The sequence below is a fragment of the Diceros bicornis genome, chromosome 19 (assembly GCF_020826845.1).
Source record: "Diceros bicornis minor isolate mBicDic1 chromosome 19, mDicBic1.mat.cur, whole genome shotgun sequence".
Lineage (NCBI taxonomy): Eukaryota > Metazoa > Chordata > Mammalia > Perissodactyla > Rhinocerotidae > Diceros > Diceros bicornis.
Genome location: NC_080758.1, coordinates 33253085 through 33275382, shown reverse-complemented (window position 1 = coordinate 33275382; position 22298 = coordinate 33253085). Strand labels below are relative to the sequence as shown.

The 22298-nt window shown below is 42.5% G+C and overlaps 1 protein-coding gene across 3 annotated transcripts; it reads left to right on the top strand.

Moving 5' to 3' along the window:
• Window positions 1-1485: 1485 nt before the first annotated feature.
• TMEM230 (transmembrane protein 230) lies at window positions 1486-10970 on the top strand. 3 transcript variants are annotated; one of them, XM_058563166.1, is made up of 4 exons: window positions 1486-1599; window positions 3944-4057; window positions 5365-5487; window positions 9884-10970. In XM_058563166.1, the coding sequence occupies exons 2-4, from the start codon at window positions 3959-3961 to the stop codon at window positions 10022-10024; spliced, it is 363 nt and encodes a 120-aa protein (XP_058419149.1). In that variant the 5' UTR covers window positions 1486-1599; window positions 3944-3958; the 3' UTR covers window positions 10025-10970. The 3 variants fall into 3 exon arrangements, with proteins under 3 accessions (XP_058419149.1, XP_058419147.1, XP_058419150.1); XM_058563164.1 differs by lacking the exon at window positions 1486-1599 and adding an exon at window positions 1642-1749; XM_058563167.1 differs by lacking the exon at window positions 1486-1599 and adding an exon at window positions 1967-2094.
• Window positions 10971-22298: the final 11328 nt, after the last annotated feature.

Here is a 22298-nt window from a genome sequence, read left to right as displayed (position 1 = left end):
CATCACAGGACAGTGCCTTCATTTAGACAACGACTGTTGCAAGTATCCTAGGGAATTCACAGCTAAAGCTACCCTGGAATGTAAATGTGTTTATTTTTTTCAGTCTAGAGCAGCCTGATATAAATATGTTAGACATAATAATTAAAAGTATTCCAAATACAGTAGGTGATGAGGTATTTTGGGGGATTCATTTGCCAAACTTATTTTGGTATTCTAATTTGAGGTCAAGAAATGAACAGAGGAGAGTAGAACAAATCGTTATGTATTTCATTATTCTGTCATGTTTGTTAGCAAAAACTAACACTTTTCAGCAGCTTAATGTACTCAAAGTTGTGTGGGTTTTATGACTAGCATTGTTACAGGGCAGTGTTTCTTTAGCCTAGGGAACCTTTTACAAGAACCTTGGAAGTTTTAGTAGATCTGATACGGCCCAAGGAGTATGTTAATGCAAAAATAACTCCTCCAGTATAAGTAGCCTTGTTTGAGACTTAATCCTTTAAAGGATGATGGCCGCTAAAATTCCATGGATGTTGGATTCAACCAAGAAAGTGCAAGGCACAGCAGTTGTGAAATAGACGGTTTAAAACAGGGACACAAACTGGCATGCTACATACTGAGAATTACTTTATTATAGTCCTTTTTCCCAGTGTATTTTGTGTTTGGTGGATTAAATGATTTTGTTGTACCTGGACTGAGTTCTAGTTACTGGACTTGAGAACTCCCTGCATCCAGCAGGTAACTTATCATTACCTTGTGTGTGCCTGGGGGAAGGAGACTGGCTGCAAAGGGGCCTGATGAAACTTTTGGGGGGTGATAAAAATAGACTATGGTGATGGTTCCAAGACTGTATGCATTTGTCACATCTCATCCAGTTGTACTTTACTGTATTTAAATTGTACCTTAATAAATCTGACATTTTAAAAAGCTTCACGTGTAGCAAAATGTCCCTTGTGGGCGGGCCTCTTACCTGGGCAAGGGTTGGTGATAAGGAGAAGGAAACAAGCACAAGAACGTGGGGCTGCTAAAGAGAGTAGTGGTGGGGTACTGACGGGCAGAGACCGCGGCGCGCCCCCATGGAGGGCTGACTACCCTGTGCAATGGATCTGCGACCTGGCAACTCCGGTCCTCCGGGAGCTCCGAGGGGTTCGGCTTCCGCCTCCCGGGGGGCGCCGCTAAGCTCCCTACACTGCCCGAGGGGGTCAGGGAAACAAACGTGGCCGGCTTGCCCCGGGCCTGACTATAACCCAGGCGGGCAGGCACCCTAGGGACCCGCCCGCCCCTGGAGAGGTGACCGGCAGCCAGCGCAAGCCGTGGCGCCTCCCGAAACCACACGAGGCAGCTCTCTGTCCGCGCCGCCCGAGAATTCCAACACCTCCCTCACTACCGTAGAAGTTAAACCGGACGTCCCCGGCTGGCGGGATGAGAAGGCGTCGCTCCCGGTGACGCCACTTCCGGCGCGCCGCCTTCCGGTGCGCCATTTCCGACACTGGTCAGGTCGGGGCGGGGCGGCGGCTAGGTGAGGCGTGCGATGAGCCTTCGGACGCCTCGGCCAACCGTTAGCGAGCTGTGGGCGTGCGGGCTGCGGGGCGCGGCGCTCCGGTAAGGCGTGCGTGCGGCGGGCGGGAGCAGAAGCGCCCTCCTCAGGCTCAAGGCGTGGCTGAGGTTACGCTTCCCGCAGAAAGCAAGCGCCGAATTCTCGATGTGGAGCGTTCGCCCGCCCGGGGCATGGTGGCCTCTTTCCAGAAACCGGTTTTGTTTGTTTTTCGTCTAAATTCTCGTCGCTTCTTATTCCTCTTCCGAGCGAGGCCTGCAGAGAGTAGTGTGTGTGCAGGCGCGTAGTGCCGGGCACTGTGCTCAGTGCTTTGCTGGTGCTTTTAAAATTCTTGCAACGTTCGGGTGCTGAGGGAACTTGGGGGTTCCGTTGGAGCTGTAAAACAGCCTTTTGGGAACTTGGATTGGTACTTTGAAAACATCGACATACATTTTTCCTTTCCCCTCTTTTAGAATTCTTACTTTTTGCCATCAATACGCATTCTTTTCTCTCTCACGCCCTGCGCTTTTTTATGTGTGGTGCGGGTGTATGAATAGTTAAAGGTAGAGTACGTAAAACTAAAAAAAAAGACTGATACAAATTAGAGATGGTTAAATGCCCCCAAAACCCCCACATATTTGTAGTTTGGACTTGAAGTTTTATAGAATTAAATTTAGATTATCGTGTAATTTGGATCGCGACACTTAAAAACTTAGTATTTGACGCATACTCTTATTTTTTCAGTACTTGATTTCTGCCCCAGTATGTCATTACTAAAAAGGGAACTGACTAGCGCCAGTTCCTTCATAATGGTAGTTATTTTAGATTGACTGCAGGCCACTTAAAACGGCTCATTAATATTCGGGATTAAATATATATATAAAGCACTTGGAACAGTACCTGGCACCTAACCACCGCTAGATAATTATTACCTGCCATTGTTATAATAATGATTATTTGCAAAGTGTCATACTAGAGGAAGCCCAGTCTTTATAGTTTATGTGAATTTTTATGTTTCTTTTATTGAAATAATTTCCTCTTTCTAAAGATGTTTCATTTTTAGAAATCAAATAGCTCAACGATTAAAATAGATTTACTTGTTTTATAAATATAACTGATTTTATGAAGGAAAAGTGCACAAATTACAAATGTTTTTTGATTTAAATGTCATTGTTTTTAACTCTTATTTACTGTCTCTTAAAATGGTGACAAAATAACCGTGATTTCATTACTGAAGTTGGCTTTGACTATTTTGAACAAACACCAGATATTTATTCAGAGTTTTTTTTTTTAATGCAACAAAAGAAGTAATCTGGGAAATGAAATCACTACTTTCACTGCTTGGAGTAGGGCAGAGAGACAGGCAAATCAGGAGGCACTGGTACAGTACTGATAGCCAGAGCCAGTAGCTTATCCAAATTTACAAGAGGTGGGTCGGCCTTGTGGCTTAGCGGTTGAGTGCACGCGCTCTGCTGCTGGCGGCCCGGGTTCGGATCCCGGGCGCGCACCCAGGAACCGCTTCTCTGGCCATGCTGAGGCCGTGTCCCACATACAGCAACTAGAAGGATGTGCAACCATGACATACAATTATCTACTGGGGCTTTGGGGGAAAAATAAATAAATTAAAAAAAAAAGAAAAAACAAATTTACAAGAGGAAGCTTTACAGATCCTCTGCATTAAAAGGATGATATCCATCAGGGGGAAAGAGGCAAATGCTGATGTGAGTGTATTCCTCCCCCCCCCCACCCTTTCCCTGGCGAATGAGAGAATCGTTTTGTTTTTTTTTTAAAGATTTTATTTATTTATTTTTTCCCCCCAGTAGATAGTTGTATGTCATAGTTGCACATCCTTCTAGTTGCTGTATGTGGGACGCGGCCTCAGCATGGCTGGAGAAGTGGTGTGTCGGTGCGCGCCCGGGATCCGAACGCGGGCTGCCAGCAGCGGAGTGCACGCACCTAACCGCCAAGCCACGGGGCCGGCCCGAGAGAATTGTTTGAGTATATGCTCCTCTTGATTTTTCCTGAAGCAGGGACAGGGGACAGGCAATACTATAGCAGAATGGTTGAAAATATGGACTTTGGTGTCAGGTGGACTTGGATTTAAGTTACCACTCTTCCTACCTACTCTCTGTGTGACTTGGGAAAAATTAGGAGGGAGGGGAATGTTAGTGGCAAGATAGACATCAGATCTGGTTCTTGGCAAATGTCGTGACTCTCATTCTACCAGGACAACTAGAGTAGATACATAATGAGAGTGTTTTCATTTTGTCAAAGGAATAAAAGATTCTAAGAGCAGCGGAGCCTAAATTGCCAGTTGCTGGTATGACATTGCAACCCAGAACGCTGATATGTATAACACACCGTTGTCACTTGCAGACAATAACAGGGTTTCTTTTTGTTTTCGGACTGTAGCTGTGTCAGCGTGTTATGATGCCGTCTCGTACCAACCTGGCTACTGGAATCCCCAGTAGTAAAGTGAAATACTCAAGGCTTTCCAGCACAGACGATGGCTACATTGACCTTCAGGTAAATGCGGAAGGGTGCTGATGAGACTCGCTGGCACTGTTTCTGCTGAGTTAGCAGGAAGAACTTCCAGGTCGAGGTTTTGCTAACTGTCCCTGGGGATTAGAGTAAGCAGCAGGAGGGGAAACACCTCTGAGACCCTTTCAGCCATAGCCTGCAGAAGGAGGGACCTTGGCAGAGCAGTTTCAAGCCAATATAAATGTTGTCCATTTCTAAGATTTTTTAGTTGTAACACCAGAGGCCAGTAGTTGCAAATTTTATTTAGTTTATCTGGAAAATAATCATATTGTGTTTTATTAAGTAGAATTTTTTTAAAGACTGTGTCATCAGTTTGTTTACACTTTAGTCAAAGCCAGTTCATCTTTTAAGGGAGAAACTAACTTCTAAAGCCAGCAGATTGTGGGAATCTTCCTTCTTTCCTGCTGTCATGAGATCCAATTTATTAAAGGTATTTTTTGTGGCAAACAGTGAGTAAAACAGAGAATATTTATCTTGTATCCTACTCTGATCATTGTTTATAAAATATTTAATCGTGTAACATCTCCTTTTGCCCACTTCTCCTTAGAATAGAATATTTTAGGTGGAACCAGGGCCAAGGAGGGAGTAGCAGGAACCCATCCTTTTGAAAATAAACAAATCAATTATTTTTTCTAGTTTTTGGACCCGCACTTGAAGGAGAGAGATTTTTTTTAAAAGTACGTCTGGGAAGCTTCCAGCCAGTTAGGTCAGATACAACCATGAGCCAAACCTTAGAAAGTTTGTCTCTGAATCTTAATCTTGAATTGAACTTGTTGATAAGGCAGGTTACTTGCTCCATGGGGCAGGCAACTAATGCTTTAGAAAAAGCTGTTTCTAAAACCTTTGACTATATGCTGACTTGACTTTGAATGCCAGAAATTACTTATTTTGTTTACTTCTCCAGAGCATGATGTTCACTCTTGAATCCCTGTAGATTAGTACAGCCTTCCATGTGCCAAGCACTTAATAAACACATGTCTAATCAATGAATGACCATAAAGTATTTTTTGTTTGTATAAGAAAATAGTTTTTTATGGTACAATGAATGATCCGTGGAATGAGGCTAGAACTAGAAAGAATAACGTTTTGCTGGGACTCCTTTGAGCAGTAACTAGAGCTTCATCTCTGCCTGTCCCTTTCCTCTCCCAGAGCTGCACTGGGTGGTGGGACTTACTTCAAGAGACACAAAGCATTTAGATTGGTTCTTGTTCCCCTCCCTGCTGTAAAGTGTCTGAGCCCTGGTATTTTCATAATGCTCTTCCTTGTATTTTTTTTGTTTGTTTCTCTTCCAGTTTAAGAAAAGCCCTCCTAAGATCCCATATAAGGCCATTGCGCTTGCTACTGTGCTGTTTTTGTTTGGCGCCTTTCTTATTATCATAGGCTCCCTCCTGCTGGCGGGCTATATCAGCAAAGGGGTAAGCTGAAGGGTTTGTGGGAATGTGCCATGAGATCTTTAAAATGTGAGCCAGAGCTCTGTTGTTTTATATTTATATCTAGTACAGCAGATTCCAGCAGAAAGAAAAAGGTTTTCTTTTAGATTTTTTCCTCTGATAACAAAACGTGTTTCTTCTCTTGAGCAAAAGCAGACTTCTCCCACAATTCCTATGAGGTGGATGGTGACAGATAGGCAAATTTTCCCTCTGAGATGTTGGGCGATTTTCCTACTGTCATAGTTTGAAACAGCAAAGGCTGTAACTGGGATAGAATGCTGTTATTGTAGCTTTGCAGTGCCGCAGACATACTAGTCAGTGTTTGGGGAGAAGCACTGAGGCTTGTATAGGTCTGGGGCCACTGACCAATCCAGGACTTTAGACTTATGAATCAGATCCTTCTTAACGTTGGGTTTGGTTGGAGTTCCTGTTGAGCTTCCATATGATGCCTTAGAAACCTAAAGCAGTGTCTGGTGGTTGTCTCTTGGGCTATATACAGATGCTTACACACAGTGTCTAAGTTGTACTGAATTAATATTGACCATAATTCATGTCTGTTCTTCAGCACACACCAGGCAAGGGTATGGTGATCATATTGCTCTGCAGAAGGAACACAGCCAAGAGCTAAAACTGAGAATTATCATTGGAATTGGGAATAGTAGCACTGTCACAATAAAATGGCTGCATATGGCTTTTAAGAAGTGTATCTGATATGCCTTAGGTCCTTAGCTATTTAAAACTGTTATATGGCCACCAGATGCTTACTTGGTGCAGTCTCAATTTGAACACCTAAGTTTAGGACTGTGCCTTCAGTTAACTTTCGTTGCAGCAGTATTAATCCCAGGGGTATAATAAGGCATCTACTAATGATGTTATACAAATGGAGAGCGGAGGTGAGATCCACATGCAATAAGTATCATTTCACCTTATGTGGTTTGTAAAAGACTACTTGATAAATAAGGATAAAGATGTTAATTAAGAAAATCACCAATAGATTTTGTTTTGTTTTTTGGTTTGTTTTTTTTTTCACTTTTTATTACAGACATATCAAACAAAACAGAAGTAGATGGAATAATATAACAATCCCCCATGTGACCACCACCCAGCATCAACAGTTACAGACATTTTGTTTCATCTATCCCCCCAACTTTTTTTTCTGTATATTAAAGCAAATACCAGATTTACATTTTGCTGGTAAATTTTTAAGTATACATCTTCAGTATACATCTCTAACAGTTTTTACGTAAATCTAGGGGTGCTTTCTTAATATCATTTACCTTATTTTTCTCTTGCGTATTATTTCTTGCATACTGTTATATTTAGGGACTTGCTTAGATTCAGATTTAATTTAGTTTTGTTTTAGAAAGAGTATTTCATAGGAGGTGCTGTATATTTGCTATAGCACGTTGGTTCTCAAACTTCAGTGTCAGTCGGAATCACCTGGCAGACTTGTTAACACAAAGATTCCTTGGCCCCGCTACCAGACATTCTAATTCTGTAGATCTGTGGCAGGGCACAAGCATTTTCCTTTCTAACAAGTTCCCAGGTAATGCCACTGGTCCAAGGATCACATTTTGAGAACCATTGCTATAGCATTACTTTAGGAGGCACATAATGGTTATCCTAATTTTTAGTTCATTTCAAGATTGATTACTGGGTTCAAGTGTCTTCAGCCTAATTCATTTATTATAAATTTCACCATCACTCTGCACTAATGGTAATCCAGTTCTGTCATTTTCTGCATTTATCAGCTGAAATTCTTCATAAAGAACTTTCTCAAATCTGCTGTTTGGTTACCCTGAAATACAATGTGTATAGTGAAGGTAGAAAAAAATGTTTGACTATTTCTCTTTATTGATCAACTTCTGTAAAAATACACCTAGCGACCCCAAAAGGCGACCAAAGAGTTGTTAGTATCGTTATAAATTCATCATTTTTAAGTATATTTGTGTTTCAATCAGTTGCAGTCTTTAACATATAAATTGTCCTATATTTGCTCAGTAGGAGCCCCTTCAAGTTACTCCTGTGTCTTTTAAACCTGACCCCAGTAGCTTTTGATAGCTTTCTGGCACAAGTTATCCCAGCGCATCTATACATTTCTTGCCTCCCCCCACCCCAACTTGTAAACAGCCATTTCTCTAAAGAGCCCTGATTTCTTTATGGGGGTTAGATTTAGAGACCACAAACTGGGCATTAGTGTTGCTCATTGCTATTGGTTTTCATTGTTTCTAGGCCTTTTCAGTGACAGAATCAGGAAATAGATATCTTTTAGAAAACAAGGGAAAATAACATTTATGTAATATACATAGATATAATAATATATAGATATTTCCCATGCAAATTTAAGATTAGAGTTTGAGCTTCATTTCTTTGATTTTATATTATGTATGTCTATCCTAATGATATTGATATACTTAATTGCCTTATTCTAAATTATACATATAATAGCTTCAAAATAATAGTAGCAGTCTTAATGCTAAGTATAAGAAGTCTGAATGCAGTATAAATTTTCTTTGCAATTCTTTTAATCCTTAGGATATATCCCATTAGGGATGTACATTCAAAATCCTGCAAACAACAAAAGAAACAGAAAGGTAGAAAATGTAAAATATGATAACAGAAATAGCACCAAGTATGTCAACTGTGAAGTTGTAGACTTTATTCTTTTTGACATTCACAAAGTCCATCTTTGGCCTGAGGGAGCCCTTTCAAGTTCTCTTCCCTTGGTTTTAAGCTTGTGTTTATTGAGTTAGTGTGTGCCAGCTGGGGCCATTTGCTTTACATGTATTACCTCATTTAATTTTCAGTATAACTGTATGAAGTAAATACTCCTATATGTGAATGAAGCAGCCAAAATGATATTAATTAGTTAACTTGTCAATATACATTGTGTAAATAGCCCTGTAAAAGGAGATTTTTATTTTTATTTTTTTTGTGAGGAAGATCAGCCCTGAGCTAACATCCGTGCTAATCCTCCTCTTTTTGCTGAGGAAGACTGGCCCTGAGCTAACATCTATTGCCAATCCTCCTCCTTTTTTTTTTTTTTCCCCAAAGCCCCAGTAGATAGTTGTATGTCATAGTTGCACATCCTAGTTGCTGTATGTGGGATGCCGCCTCAGCATGGCCGGACAAGTGGTGTGTTGGTGTGTGCCCAGGGTCTGAACCCCGGGCCGCCAGTAGCGGAGTGCACACACTTAACCGCTAAGTCCCGGGGCCAGCCCCAAAAGGAGACTTTTAGATTGTGTGTAAATCTTTAGAATGAGGAAAATCTTCCTAAGCTTAAAAACAATGGAAAAATCATTGAGGAAAAGGAGGACAAATTTAACTGTATAAACATTTAAGACTGCACCTAAAAAAAACAAGACAAAGTAATTTTATAAAGGTGAATCCATTCATTCAGCACGTTTATTGAGCGTCTACGATATGTTGGGCACCGCTGGGGATACAGGGCTAAACAAAGTCTCTGTCCTCATGGAACTCTCCCAAAAGTTGAAGCCCTACTGATGAAGAGACTAAACACCATTCCTCTCTTTTTGACCTGTGAATTGTACTTGTGGGAATATACAATAAGGAATTAATCTGAAAGGCCAAGAAAAACACTTAAGTTTATTATGGTATTCTGTACAATGACAAAAAAATGAGACAACCAAATTATCCAAGAGTCTAGGGAAGTGGTTAAGTAAAATTGTGGTACATCCATTACAGTGGAATATTACAATTAGTTGACATATAACATTATATTAGTTTCAGATGTTCAGTATAATAATTCAATATATGTATATATTGGGAAATGATCACCCCAGTAAGTCTAGTTAACATCCATCACCACACATAAATTTTTTTTTCTTGTGATGAGAACTTTTAAGATCGACTCTCTCAGCAACTTTCAAATATACGATACAGTATTATTAACTATAGTCACCATGCTGTACATTATGTACCCAGGTCTTATTTATATTATAACTGGAAGTTTGTACCTTTTGACCACCTTCACCCGTTTCGTCCACCCCTCACCCCCCAATGAAGAGCTTTTAATAATAATTTGGCAAGTGCTTGTTCTAATAAGAGGCAAAAACAAGTCAGAGTATGATGTGTTCCCAACTAAAAACTTTAAAGAGGGAGCAGAAGGAAATAAGCTAAAATATCTATGGATGAACATGGATAATTTATTTTCTCTATAATTTTTAGTACTTTGCAGTTTTTTTACAATTGATAATCAGGAGGAAAAGAGATGTAAACCTTTTCCCTTGGTAGTGTACTACCTGAAGAAAATGCTCTGAAAATTAAGATACTGATCTATGAATTGGGACCCATGGCTTTATTTTATTTTAAAATTTGTAACTTGTGTGGTGCTAATGCGTTTGCCTCCTTCTGCCACCAGGAGGCAAACCAGGCCGTTCCCTTCCTGATCATTGGCATCTTGATGTTCCTGCCAGGATTTTACCACCTGCGCATCGCCTTCTATGCATACAAAGGCTACCGGGGTTACTCCTACGATGACATTCCAGACTTTGATGACTAGCACCCACATCAGCCCTGAGGAGAAGAGTCACAGATGGGACTGAGCCCAGCTTCAAGACATTGAGCAGAAACTATGACTAAGGGCTAAGGAATTCTGCAGTTTGCAGATGTTTAACAAAACAATGGCCAGATTTTATGGGTCCACCCTAAAGATGTTAACTGAGGTTACAAATAGCTGATTAGGACATGCTCTACTTTTCATCTCCTGGCCCTGGAAAAAGCTTGTGACAAGTTTTTCCACATGAATGTGTATCATGGAAGAATGGCAGTGGTAATTGTACAGGAAAGCAGGAGGGTACTCTATAGTGGAAAGTGTTGCTGCCACCACCCTTTTTAGAATTGAGCATTTATTTAAATAGTTCTCATCATCAATTTGCTCTTGTGACAAATGGAAGAATATGGTGTGTCAAATTTCTTGTTACTAAGTAATTTATTTTGAAAATATCTAAGTTATCCCCTATACTCATCTCTAACTTCGTGTTCTAGTGGAAGACCTTGGCAAAGTCAAATATCAGTGTGGGTGCATCTGTAATGTTTTTTACTTGCTTGCTTATTAACCAGCAACCAGGAATTTTTTAAACCTCAGAGCAGTTTTCAAAACGTAAACATTTTCTCTTTTCACCAATCTTTGGCCAGCTCTGATCTGGTTCACCAGTAGGTTGGCCAGCATATAATTAAGGTCATTCTGTCCTTTGTAGATCAAGATGTACTGTATATCATGCCTTTAAGGACTGGACTTTTGGCTGTTTCCTAAGGAAAAATGTATATAAGTGGCTTTTAGACTTTATAACCCCATTGTTAGCACCTTGTATTATGATGTCATGCTGCTGAAGATCTCAAGACTCGGCCTGGATCCCTAGAGGACTAGACTGCCTTAGTTTGATTCTGTTTCCTAGCTTGCAAAAAGTGGCTTATAGTCAAAAGAAATTAAAATGTCGAAATCTAAATCCTAGACTTAAAATGAGTTTACTTTAAACATATTTCAGAAAACGTTTTAATGACTATATGACATCTTTGATTGCAATACCCAAGACTGCCTTAATTTTTAGATAACTGGCATTGTGGGTCAGACTGCTTTCCAGTCATTCTTTTACTCTGAGGTTATGGACATGGGTGACTGGAAGCCTCCACGTGCCATCAGGAGGGATGGCTTTGGAGATTTGGAGGGCTGTGAGTAGCAAGTTTATTGGGAAGATAGTTCAACTTTGGGTTTGTTAAATTTTAGATATCTGCTTGTCGTCCAAGTGGAGATGTTGAGTAGGCAATCACAGTGTGCAGGTTTGGAATTCAGGAAGAGAGTCTAGGCTGGAGATAGAAATTTAGGAGTCAGTGTTGGGACGATATCTCAGAGCCCTGGGGACCTATGGAGTGAGTGCACATGGGAAAAAAACTAGGACTCAAGAAAGGAAGAACGAAAAAGAGGGTGACATGAAGCAGCCTCCCAGGTTAGGGTACATTTGGTAATGGGAGGGTAGGCTGGGGATTCCAGTAGTCTAATTAAAGTTCTTGGGCCTTGACAGTGAAGATGTGGGGAAATAATATAAGGCTTTATCCTGGGCAGTGTTTGCAAAGCAAAGCTCAGACCAGAAGGTTTTGGCCAGATTATTTGGTTGTTTTTATAAGAGTAGTGATGTGGCTGGTAAGAGAAAAAAAATCAAAATGGAACAGAAGGGTATAAAGGCAAAAGTAAGCACTTGGTGGGGAGGAGTAAACATTTGTTCCCCCAGCCCAGTCCAACATTATCTAATTAAGTTGCTTGTATACTCTGCCAGAAATGTTCTAAGCACATAAACATATATATTCTTCTTTTAAAAACTCAGGCTCCCATTCTATAGTTCTAAAATTTCTTTTTTTCCACTTATTCTATTTTGTATATCTTTCCATATCCATGGAGATTAGCCACATTCTTTTTAATATACGTTATAAGTATAGTTTTCCATGTTTGTGCATGTAGTCATAGGGTCCTAAGAGCAGAGACCGTAAAGTCAGGTTCCTGGAGCAGAAATATCCTCTCAGATGAGGAACAGCACTTGCTGTTCTATTTGAACTTTCAGGCTCATAATCTCATTCCAGTTGGCATTGTTACAGAAGTATTGTTTATTGAGCCAAAATCAGTTTCCCTGTAACTATGCATTAACAGTAATTGTATATTCTAGTGCTTTATAGAAAACTTCTAAACCTCCATAATAATGGTGAATGTTTCTTGAACCCTTTGCCAAATGTTGTGCCAAGCACTTTTATTATGTAATCTGTTTCGTTTTAATCCTTTGAAAAACCCTGAGTTGGGTAAGATTCTGAGGTAATAGGTTGGATATTCAAGACTCAAATTTAGGCAAAGCCTGAATTCTCTTTACCAAGTATGAAAGCCAAATGTATTTAGGGGCTGGACAAGTAAAGAAATGGGGGGAGTGTAGAGGCATGGACAGCAGTAGTCGGGACCAAGGTCAGTTGTCAAATGTGTATTTTACCTAAAAATGGCCTTCATCTCCTCCCTCCCCCCTATATATTTTTTTATTATTTTTTGCTGAAGAAGATTCACCCTGAGCTAACATCCGCTGCCAATCTTCCTCTTTTTGTATGTGAGCCACTGCCACAGCATGGCCACTGACAGATGAGTGGTGTAGGTCCGTGCCCGGCAGCCAAACCTGGGCTGCTGAAGCAGAGCACACCCAACTTAACCACTAGGCTACCAGGGCTGGACCATCCCTCCCCTCTTTATAGTGTTGGCCAAACCATGTGCCCTAGCTTTATGAGGATTTTCTTATTTGCAACAACTGTTATGCCTCTCATTAGTCGTTTCCAAGGCTAAAAATCCTCCCCAGTTGCATCAGCTGTTCCACATATGGTGATTCCAGACCCATTGCCCTTGGATGAGCTTCACCTGGCCATTGTGCCAGAAGCACATTGACTACTTCCTTTCTACCGGGAATTTTTAGATGCTGAGGGTACAACAGGACAAGATAGGGCTTGGTCAGTGAGGAGCAGAGGTTGCAAACTAGTGGCTGCAGATGTTGGCCTGCATTTTGTTTTTAAAAGTGGAAAGGTTCACATGATCTTGATTTTGGGCTTTTGAAAAGTCAATAGATTTTTCTTTGTTAGTGAGAGGCTACAACCAACTAGAACAAGATAGTGAAGCAGCTTTGGCTGAGCAGAAGTCTCCAGTTCACTGCAGTTCCCAACACTGCTTGACTACTTTTGTACCCAACCTGCTAATTTTCTTCATTAAGGGCAAAGAGTGTGTCTTACGGTCCCACAAAGTCTAGCACAGTGCTTGTGGGCATTTAGGTTTATTGAATAAAGAACCCAAGTCAAGAGTGTATTTCCATCCCAGGATACCATGTTCCTTTGGGTTATGAACAGGTGGGCTGGTACCATTTGATTCAGACTTTCCTAAGTGACCATCTGTCAGCTGCCTGGCAGGCCAGCTACTTTTCAAACAGATTGGGTGCTACCTGGCAAGTCAAATCTCTGCCTGGCACCCTCTGCTCAGGCCACTGAGTCCAGTTCACAATCACCTGCAAGTCCTTTCCTCCAGGGTCATTCATCCCTGCCAGCTGGCACAGAAGAGCTTCCTATTACTGGTGCCATGAGGGAAGCTGGTAGAGGGACAATAACAGGCTTGACTTTTCTGTTGACCTTCAAAGGGTCTTAAACCAAATCAACACACCTTAGTTGCCTTGCTCTGTCATCTAAATTCCTATCCTGGGATGTCTCTCCTAGATTCAGTCACAGAGGCTTCTGGCGTCAGAGCTGTCAAGTTCAGTCATGGTTTAGTGCCAGGGTGGGAAGGGAACAGATTGAATCTTCTTAGCTTGTTACAAGGTATTGCAGTTTATCTCTGGAGCCTCAGTTTCCTTATCTGGTAAAGTGGAGGTAAACCAGTTCCTACCCCGTAGGGCAGTTGTGAGGATTAAATAAAACAATATGGGAGGGTGCTTTGCACAGAGCCTGGCACATAGCAAGCATTCAGTAAATAGAAGCTGCTGTTTGAGAAAGTGAAGAAGGTCATTCCTTTGGCTTTAGGGAGTAGTGCCTGGGATGAAGCTGAGGAAGAGGAGAGAGAGACCATTTGTTGTCCCTGGGGTCGATCTGAAGAACCTGCTGTTCCATGGTGGAACTACCCCAGAGCCCGGGGCTGGAACCAGCACGGCAGGCAGCCCCAGCCAAGGCAGAGCTCCCTTCCCTGACAGAACTGCCAATGGGAGGGTGTGAGGAGGTCTCCTGGCCCTTCTTTAGCATGCAGCTGGGCCTGGGAGGCTGTGTGCTCCAGAGTTCTGGAACAAGAGAGGAAGGGGGAGGACTAAAGCACCCCATTGTAGCCGAGACATGGGCCACAGAGGCCCCTGCCCTGGAAGGCCCTGCAGGGAAGACGGTGAAGACAAGGTGATGCAGCTGGAGCACCATCAGACCGCCTCTCCCTGGAGGTGGTTCTTTCCTCTCCCTTCTTTCCATGGGCTCTATTTTCACCTCTTTCTGCACTTCCTCTCCTCAGTCTTGCCCCTTGCTATTCCAAGTGTGGTCTGTGGACCAGGAGCATCAGCGTCACCTGGGAACTTGTTAGAAATGCAGAATCTTGAGCTTGCCCCAGCCCTGCTGAATCAGAACCTACATTTAAACAAGACCTCTAAGGGGTCCATTATGTATCAGGTCTGAGAAGCACTGATCTGGGCTGCCCTGTTCCTCTTAGTCCATTTCCTCACTTTGGGATTGGACCTCTGGTAGTGCCCATGGGTGGGGGTGGGGGGCACCCAAGAAGGTGTAACCCCTCTTCCTCAATCCACCATTATTCTCAAGCTAAAATGGTAACTTCCAGGGTCTTGAAGAAACTTCATAGAAATAGCACAGAAACAACACAAGAAGGCTTTGTGAAGATCCTTTTTGTGAGGAGTGAGAAATCAAAACAGAAGTCTCACAGCTGGGGAAGGTCTGTGGTAGGGGTGGACACACGCTTTGGTGCTCTGAAGGCCAGGGGAAGGGAACAATGTGTGATTTATGACCCAGTGAGAGGCAGGGTACGTTTTCTCTCAGTTTCTGTGGGAGGCACGCCTGGTGGCTCGGTAGTTTATCCTGAACACGAGGTGCTGGCTTTCCTCCCTGTCTCTCTCCTTCCTCAGCTTCTTCCCAGGCACTACTCCCTCTGTCTCTGATGCCTCCATTCTTTCATTCCTCTCACTAACTTGAGAAAAGCCAACTAGAAAATGCTCTAATCTGAGGGATCAAGTCTCTTGGCCAAGATGCTAATCCTTCAAGAAGGTTTTCTCTGGGATTAATATCCACAGAGTTTGCTCTGAGACCACCACCCACAGGACCAGTATCCCCCTACAACTGAAAAGATGGCAGCAGCAGAATCACCAGCACAGCCCAGGAGGGTTTGTGACCTGGCAGAAGGTGACTTGCATCGGGCAAGAGGAGCGACCATGAGGAGTTGGGGTAAATCAAATCTCTCTGGACATAGCTACAAGCTCCTGTCCCTGTAGCTGTGATTTGAACATTTTAAGACTTAAGAGCTACTGACAGGGGACTTGCTGAGAGTTCTGTTTCCGCTTCTTGGGGATGTCAGAAAATGCCAAGTATTTTCCCCCATTTAATAGGGAGTGAGACCAAAAGAGCTGTGGAATGCTGCTGGCCCAAGATCAATCCTTCTCATTCTGAACGTTGACTCAAGATGATCTTCTACCGTGTTGCTCTCCCAGGTGTTTGCTTCCTGCCTCCAGCAGGGGGCCAAGGAGTCTTCTTTCTCTTGCGGTCTTATCTCATTGATTGGCAATAAAATAATTTAACTTCTCAAGGCACAAAGATTAGGATTTTACAATTGAGAAAAACAAAGAAGGCAGGCACAAAGTCTATAAGTCACATAGGGTGTTGGCTGGGTGGACCCATACTTACCAAGGCCTGGGTCACTGAAACTTGATACACGAAAGTACTTTGAGGGGAAGATATCTCTTTATTAAAACAACTCAACTTAAACATTAACCAAATAAAGTAGACCACAGAGCTTTGAAAGCAGGTCCATCTTGATACAATTAGGTCCTCGGCATGTCCTAACTATTATCAGTCACAGCTTGAATCTAACCTTGGTCTAATCTCCAGCCTTTGATTTAAATTTGCCTATTAATTCACCTTGAATTCTACTTCTGAGTTCATCCATGAAACATTTTTTGGGCACCTACTGTAGACATAGCACTTTGCTAGGCATCAACAAGGAATGTTGGTTGTCATCTTTGCTCTCCTATCTTCCACATTTATGTCTTCTTTCCGTATTTTGTCTTTTTGATCTCCTTTATGGAATTCTGATTTCCTCAGCTTCATCTTCCAACTCTTCTGTTATACTTTTTATTTTTTTGGTATCGTGGTTTTAATGTCCAAGGACTCTCTTTAATGTTTTGCATGTTCTTTTTATAGAAATCAATTTTTATTTTGTGGCTGTAATGTCTTTTCTTATCTCAATATGCTCTCATCGACATAAAATATATACTTATGAGCATAGCAGCCAAAGTGATTCTTTTAAAATATGTCATATCATGTCATTCCTCTAAAAATTGCACAGTGGCTCCACATCTGACTCACAGAAAAGCCTGCATCCTTGCCCTGGCCGACAAAGCCCAATATGATCTCTCTTCCTCTTGCCTCCCTGACGTCATCGGCCTCTCTACCTCTTGTTCACTCTGCTGCAGTCACACGGGCCTCCTCGGTGTTCTTTGACTTCTCTGGGCCCACTCCCACCTTAGGGCCTTGGCTTTAGCTGTTCCTTCTGCCTAGAATCCCTCACTCCTTCAAGATTTTTCTCAAATCACATCTTCTCAAAGGCCTGCCCTGGCCTCTGTTTAGTACTGCAGCCTGCCCATATGTCCATCCCATCCCTAGGTCAGCACTCCTGGTCTCTCTTTTCCTGTTCCACTCTTCTTTTCCATGGCAACTGTCACTTTCTAACCTACTATTTAATTTTACTTATTTATTGTGTGTATTCTTCATCATTTTCTGTTCGATTTCACTCCCTCACCGCACCTCAGTTAGAATATCAGCTTATAAGGGCAAACATCTCTGTTTTGTTCCCTGTTGTTCCCAGCACCTTAGAGCCATGCTTGGCACATGGGACGTGAACAATCTTTGTTGAGTGAAAGGATGAATGAATTAATCTCTTTGAAGATATTCATGATTTGTTTTTGAAGTTTCTTTCTCCCTTCATGCCTGTCTTTTGTCTATGTTGCTATTTCTATTTATTTGCTTTAATGTCTTTCTTTCAGGTGATGCTTGGCTGTCAACCCATTATAAAGAGTGAGGGTACAAAATCCAGTGCAGCTCTGTGCCTGTGGAAGGGCCTTGTTGACTGTGGGATTCTTTGTGGGACAATCTGCCTGGGTCATTCATTGGGGAATACCGACAGTCAGTAACTTTAGATCTTTCCCTGAGGCTCATCTTTCCCAGACAGGGCTGGCTACTGATGTCTGGGAACCAAGTTGGTGAAGAAGGCTGGGAGTCTCAACACTCAGTATGTAGACTTTTACTTAACCCCTTGTTCTCATCTTAGTGCTCCCACCTCAACTGTAAATGGTATCTCCCAACCTCTCAGTCAAAAACCCTGATTTGGGCCGGCCCCGTGGTGTAGCAGTTAAGTGCGCGCGCTCTGCTGCTGGAGGCCGGGGTTTGGATCCCGGGCGTGCACCGATGCACTGCTTGTCAGGCCACACTGTGGCGGCGTCCCACATAAGGTGGAGGAAGATGGGCACGGATGTTATCTCAGGGCCAGTCTTCCTCAGCAAAACGAGGAGGATTGGCATGGATGTTAGCTCAGGGCTGATCTTCCTCACACACACACACAAAAAAACAACAACCCTGATTTCAGAATCCCTCTCCAAAGAACAAACTTCCAGATTTCTGCCAGGGTATGGGAGTGATCTTTGCCCTATTGCTCAGAGTTGGAGAGGAGAGGTAGAGTTTAACTCATTTTATTTTTTACTTCTTATTGAAGTATAGTGTACATGTAGAAAAGTACACAAATCAAAAACTTGATGTATTATTATAAAGCAAGCAAACACAGAAAGTCTAATTCTTAAATGGACTTTTAGCCAATTCACTCATGTATGCTTCACCTTTACACCCGCTTTTAGAGGTACATGGCATCATCAATTCCTGAGTTTTGGGTAGTTCTGTATACAAAATCATGTTGCTTCTCTGGTTTTTCCCCTATGATCAGGATTCATCATTCCCTAGTAATTGCGAGTAAAGTGAGAGTGGAAGGGTCTGCCCAGTCTACTTGACTCTGAGCACATGAACTGCTCTCCTAGAACTGCCTAGGGTCCTAGCTGAGGTCTGTATTGGCCCTGGATGAAAGGATTCCAGCTGTCAATGTCACAGCAAAGCAACACACAAACGTTTTTTCTCTTTGCTTTCTGTGCCATGAATGGGAAGCAAAATGAGTTATGATTCCAGTACCTGAGCCCTGACCTTGTTCCTCTTGCCTCACCCAGTTCTTGTGTTTGGCTCTGTTTTCTTATCCCTCCTTCCTGCTCTCCTGCATGGATCCCCACCACAGGCCCTTTGCTCATACCCCTGTTCTCTTCTCCCCACAAACCCTTCTAGGACCTGGATTCTGCTGCATTCCCACCACCCATATTCAGATGAGCTTGTGTCATCAACAGTGTCATTCTATTTGCTGCTTCACCTCTGATCACCAGTGCCCCCTCTCAATTATTAGACCTGGATCTTTGGCTTTTGCTCACACTTCTGACCTAGCCAAGTTAGGAGGCGCAGACACCACTTCACTCACTGACTGCTTCACTTATGGAGCAGAAGTGCTCCATAAATATATTTTATGACACTCTCAAAATAGGAATAGCTTCCTTCCTTTTCAAACCTCTATCTCCCGTGGAAAATACGGTGTCTTTTTTTTTTTGAAAGGGAAATTGAATTAGAACTAGTTGTGTTTGAAGAATTTTTTTTTTTTTTTGTGAGGAAGATCAGCCCTGAGCTAACATCCATGCTAATCCTCTTTTTGCTGAGGAAGGCCGGCTCTGAGCTAACATCTATTGCCAATCTTCCTCCTTTTTTTTTTCCCCCAAAGCCCCAGTAGATAGTTGTACGTCATAGTCGCACATCCTTCTAGTTGCTGTATGTGGGACGCGGCCTCAGCATGGCCAGAGAAGTGGTGCATCAGTGCGCACCCAGGATCAGAACCCGGGCCGCCAGTAGCAGAGCGCACACACTCAACCGCTAATCCACGGGGCCGGCCCCTGCCCGACTTTTTTATGGCTGGTAGGTTGTAACAGGAGAGGCCTTGGGAGAGGATGCCTGTGGGCTCTTGAGAGCCCTCTATGCCGTGGGAAAGAGTGTGACCTAATGTCCCCTACCCCAGCTGGGGACCCAGCCCTTCTCTTCACTCTCATCTCATCCTCTAAATCTGATAAATAAGCCCAGAGACTTTGAGACTAGAAGGTTAGAACAGGAAACCCCAGTCTTTGATGAAGCCCATCAAACTCCTGACACTGAACAAAAACAGACTCCTTTGGATAAAGATGAGAAGAAGCATTTGGCTAGTGAAAAGATTCAGGAACACAAAAGAAAATGGAGCAAGAAAATTGGAGGAGAGTTGCTTCCAGTAACGGGAAATTTGTACAAAAGGGAGATCCATACTCGTGGTGAGATTGGAGAGGGCAACCTGGAGTCCAAGAATGCTGCTTTCAGATGAAACTTAGGATTCAGGGATAGACACTTAGATAACAGAATATTAGGTACAACTTTATGTGAGTTAAAATTGGAAATGAAATGGATTTTTTAAAATAAAACATGAATTACTAAAATTGACTCAGGAGGAAGTAGAAAACCTGAACAGACCCACTAACTCTAGTCGTAGGAAAAAGGTCCTCAAAGGTCTTACTCCCCCAAATTTTCAGACCCGGATGGACAATAGTGTGGAAAGTTTCTAGCAAATCTTCAAGAAAGACTATAGATAGTTTTTACTTTCTGGAATCTACAGCATGAGAAAAGTTTAGAAGCATCACTATTTATTTTATAAGCCTAGTGTAGCCCCCATATCAAAGCTTGCCCTAATAAATGTTTTAGAAAAGTGCACACCAAACTCACTTATGAATATTGATTTAAAAATTGTGAATAAATTATAAGAAGATCAATTCCAGCTGTGGGTTAAAAGAAATAGGCAAAGTCAAAGGTATATTAAGAAAATTTGGGGGCCGGCCCCGTGGCTTGGCGGTTAAGTGCGCACGCTCCGCTACTGGTGGCCCGGGTTTGGATCCGGGCGCCCACTGACACACCTCCTGTCCAGCCATGCTGAGGCCACGTCCCACATACAGCAACCAGAGGTTGTGCAGCTATGACACACAACTATCTCCTGGGGCTTTGGGGAGAAAAAGGGAAAAAAAAAAAAGGAGGAGGATTGGCAATAGATGTTAGCTCAGGGCCGGTCTTCCTCAGCAAAAAGAGGAGGATTGGCATGGATGTTAACTCAGGGCTGATCTTCCTCACAAAAAAAAAAAAGAAAGAAAAAGAAAATCTGTTGTTGGACTTCATTACTTCAATAGGTTAAAGGAGAAAAATCCTCTGTCCCTCTTGATAGATGCCAAAAAGGCATTAGATAAAATTCAACATCTATTCCTGATTTAATAACAAAACAAATTAAAACTCTGTAGCCAACTTCAAATAGATAGAACTTGACATTATAAAGAATATGAAGAATCAATAGCAAATGCCATACCTAACAGTAAAATACTAGATGCATTCCCATTAAAATCAGAAACAAGGTAAAGTTGCCCATAACATCTGTCATTTGGGTTAAACAAAGCAAAAGCAGGCATGAACCTCAGTCCAGAGACTGAACTTTGCAAGAAGTAACACTTTCCAATTTTTTCTGCTTTTTAAAATAATTTCATTGAATTTCAATCATAAGTCACCGTTCTACCAAGGGATTGAGGGTCCCCTTCCTGCCAGGTTTGCCATCTCAGTTGGGGGAGGGGAGTGTCACATAGTGTGAAGGCCTTCAGGGAGGGAAAGCATCTGGCCTTGTGTGTGCACACTGGCATTTGCTGAGATATACTTTGTCTTGTCTAGACTTCAGGTGTTGGTCCATACAGGTAGCTGTGGTGGTACCCCTTGTTCTCAGCTACACATTTTCTTAAAGGTCTCTGTCTTGGCTTCTACACCCCATTTGGGCACGTGAAAGCATTAGGTGGCCCTTGTGCCTACTTGGTGGGAGTGTCCAAAGTTCTTCACTGCCTTTGGCCTCCTTCTGGACACACAGCAAATTATTCTACTGCGCCCAGCCCCATACTAGAGTGCGTGGGAACTATGTGGGCTGTCTCCAATACAGCTGTCCAGCTCTGCCCATAGCCTTTTCATTTCTCAAAGAAATGATAGGATCTTGCTCCTTCCCAGGCTCTACTTAGAAAAAGGGCTTGGGTCCCTTCTGATGTGAGTTTCCCAGTCTGTCAAGGATATCTCTTGTTCTGCTGCTGGGAGCTTTCCCCTTCCATCCCCCATCCTCCATTTGTGGGCAGTGCTTGGGTTTTGGGGGAGGGGGACAGGATGCAGGGACACATTAAAGTTTTGGACCCACCTGCTTCCCTCTAACTCTCCCCTTTTCTCTCAATCCAGAGCCACTTAGTTAATCTAAAGAAGCCCTTTTCAAACGATCTGTGGTGGAGGACCAGTTTGGTTTTACCTTCAGTTGTCATGGATTAATATTTTTGGTCCATACAGTGTTCAGTGAGCTGAGTCTGCCAATCATGCATTTGGATATTGTGATGACATCAAATTGCTATAAAAGCTTCTAGATGGTTGCTCTCAGTAGCTGTACTTAACTTATCACGGGCCAGTGACAAACAGCTTATGAACCAGCAGTGGTCCAGAGGCCACATTGACTAACTTGGCATAGAGGCTCGGTCGCCTCTTCATCTGCTTTTCTAAACCTGATAAAGACATTCGAAACTAAAAATTCCAAGAACTTGACTTCCTTTTCCTGTGCATTCTGCTGTGTCATCCCTTCCCTAAGCCAGTAGGTATAGAATGTTGAGAAAAGTGGTCATGAGGTCACAGAAAATAGTGGAAATGAAAATTACATCAGTTAACACAGCAAGTTCCACCCTTGCTGCAAAAATGAGAAGTATAAAATTGGTTTAAAGAAAGAGAAAAAGAGAACAAGAGACTAATCTTAATTTGTAAATAGATAGATTGCAACCTACAAAAACCAAGAGAATTTTTAATGAGAGTTCGGTAGGATGGATGGTTACAAAGAATATAAAAATCAAGAGTGCTTCTGTACTAGA

Bases quoted from the DNA above. Each gene is read 5' to 3' on its own strand.
- TMEM230 (XM_058563164.1), top strand. From the start codon at position 1,726: ATGGTGGCCTCTTTCCAGAAACCG. The intron at 4,058-5,364 runs GTAAATGCGGAA...TTTCTCTTCCAG, and splicing joins ATGGCTACATTGACCTTCAG to TTTAAGAAAAGCCCTCCTAA. The intron at 5,488-9,883 runs GTAAGCTGAAGG...TTCTGCCACCAG, and splicing joins CGGGCTATATCAGCAAAGGG to GAGGCAAACCAGGCCGTTCC.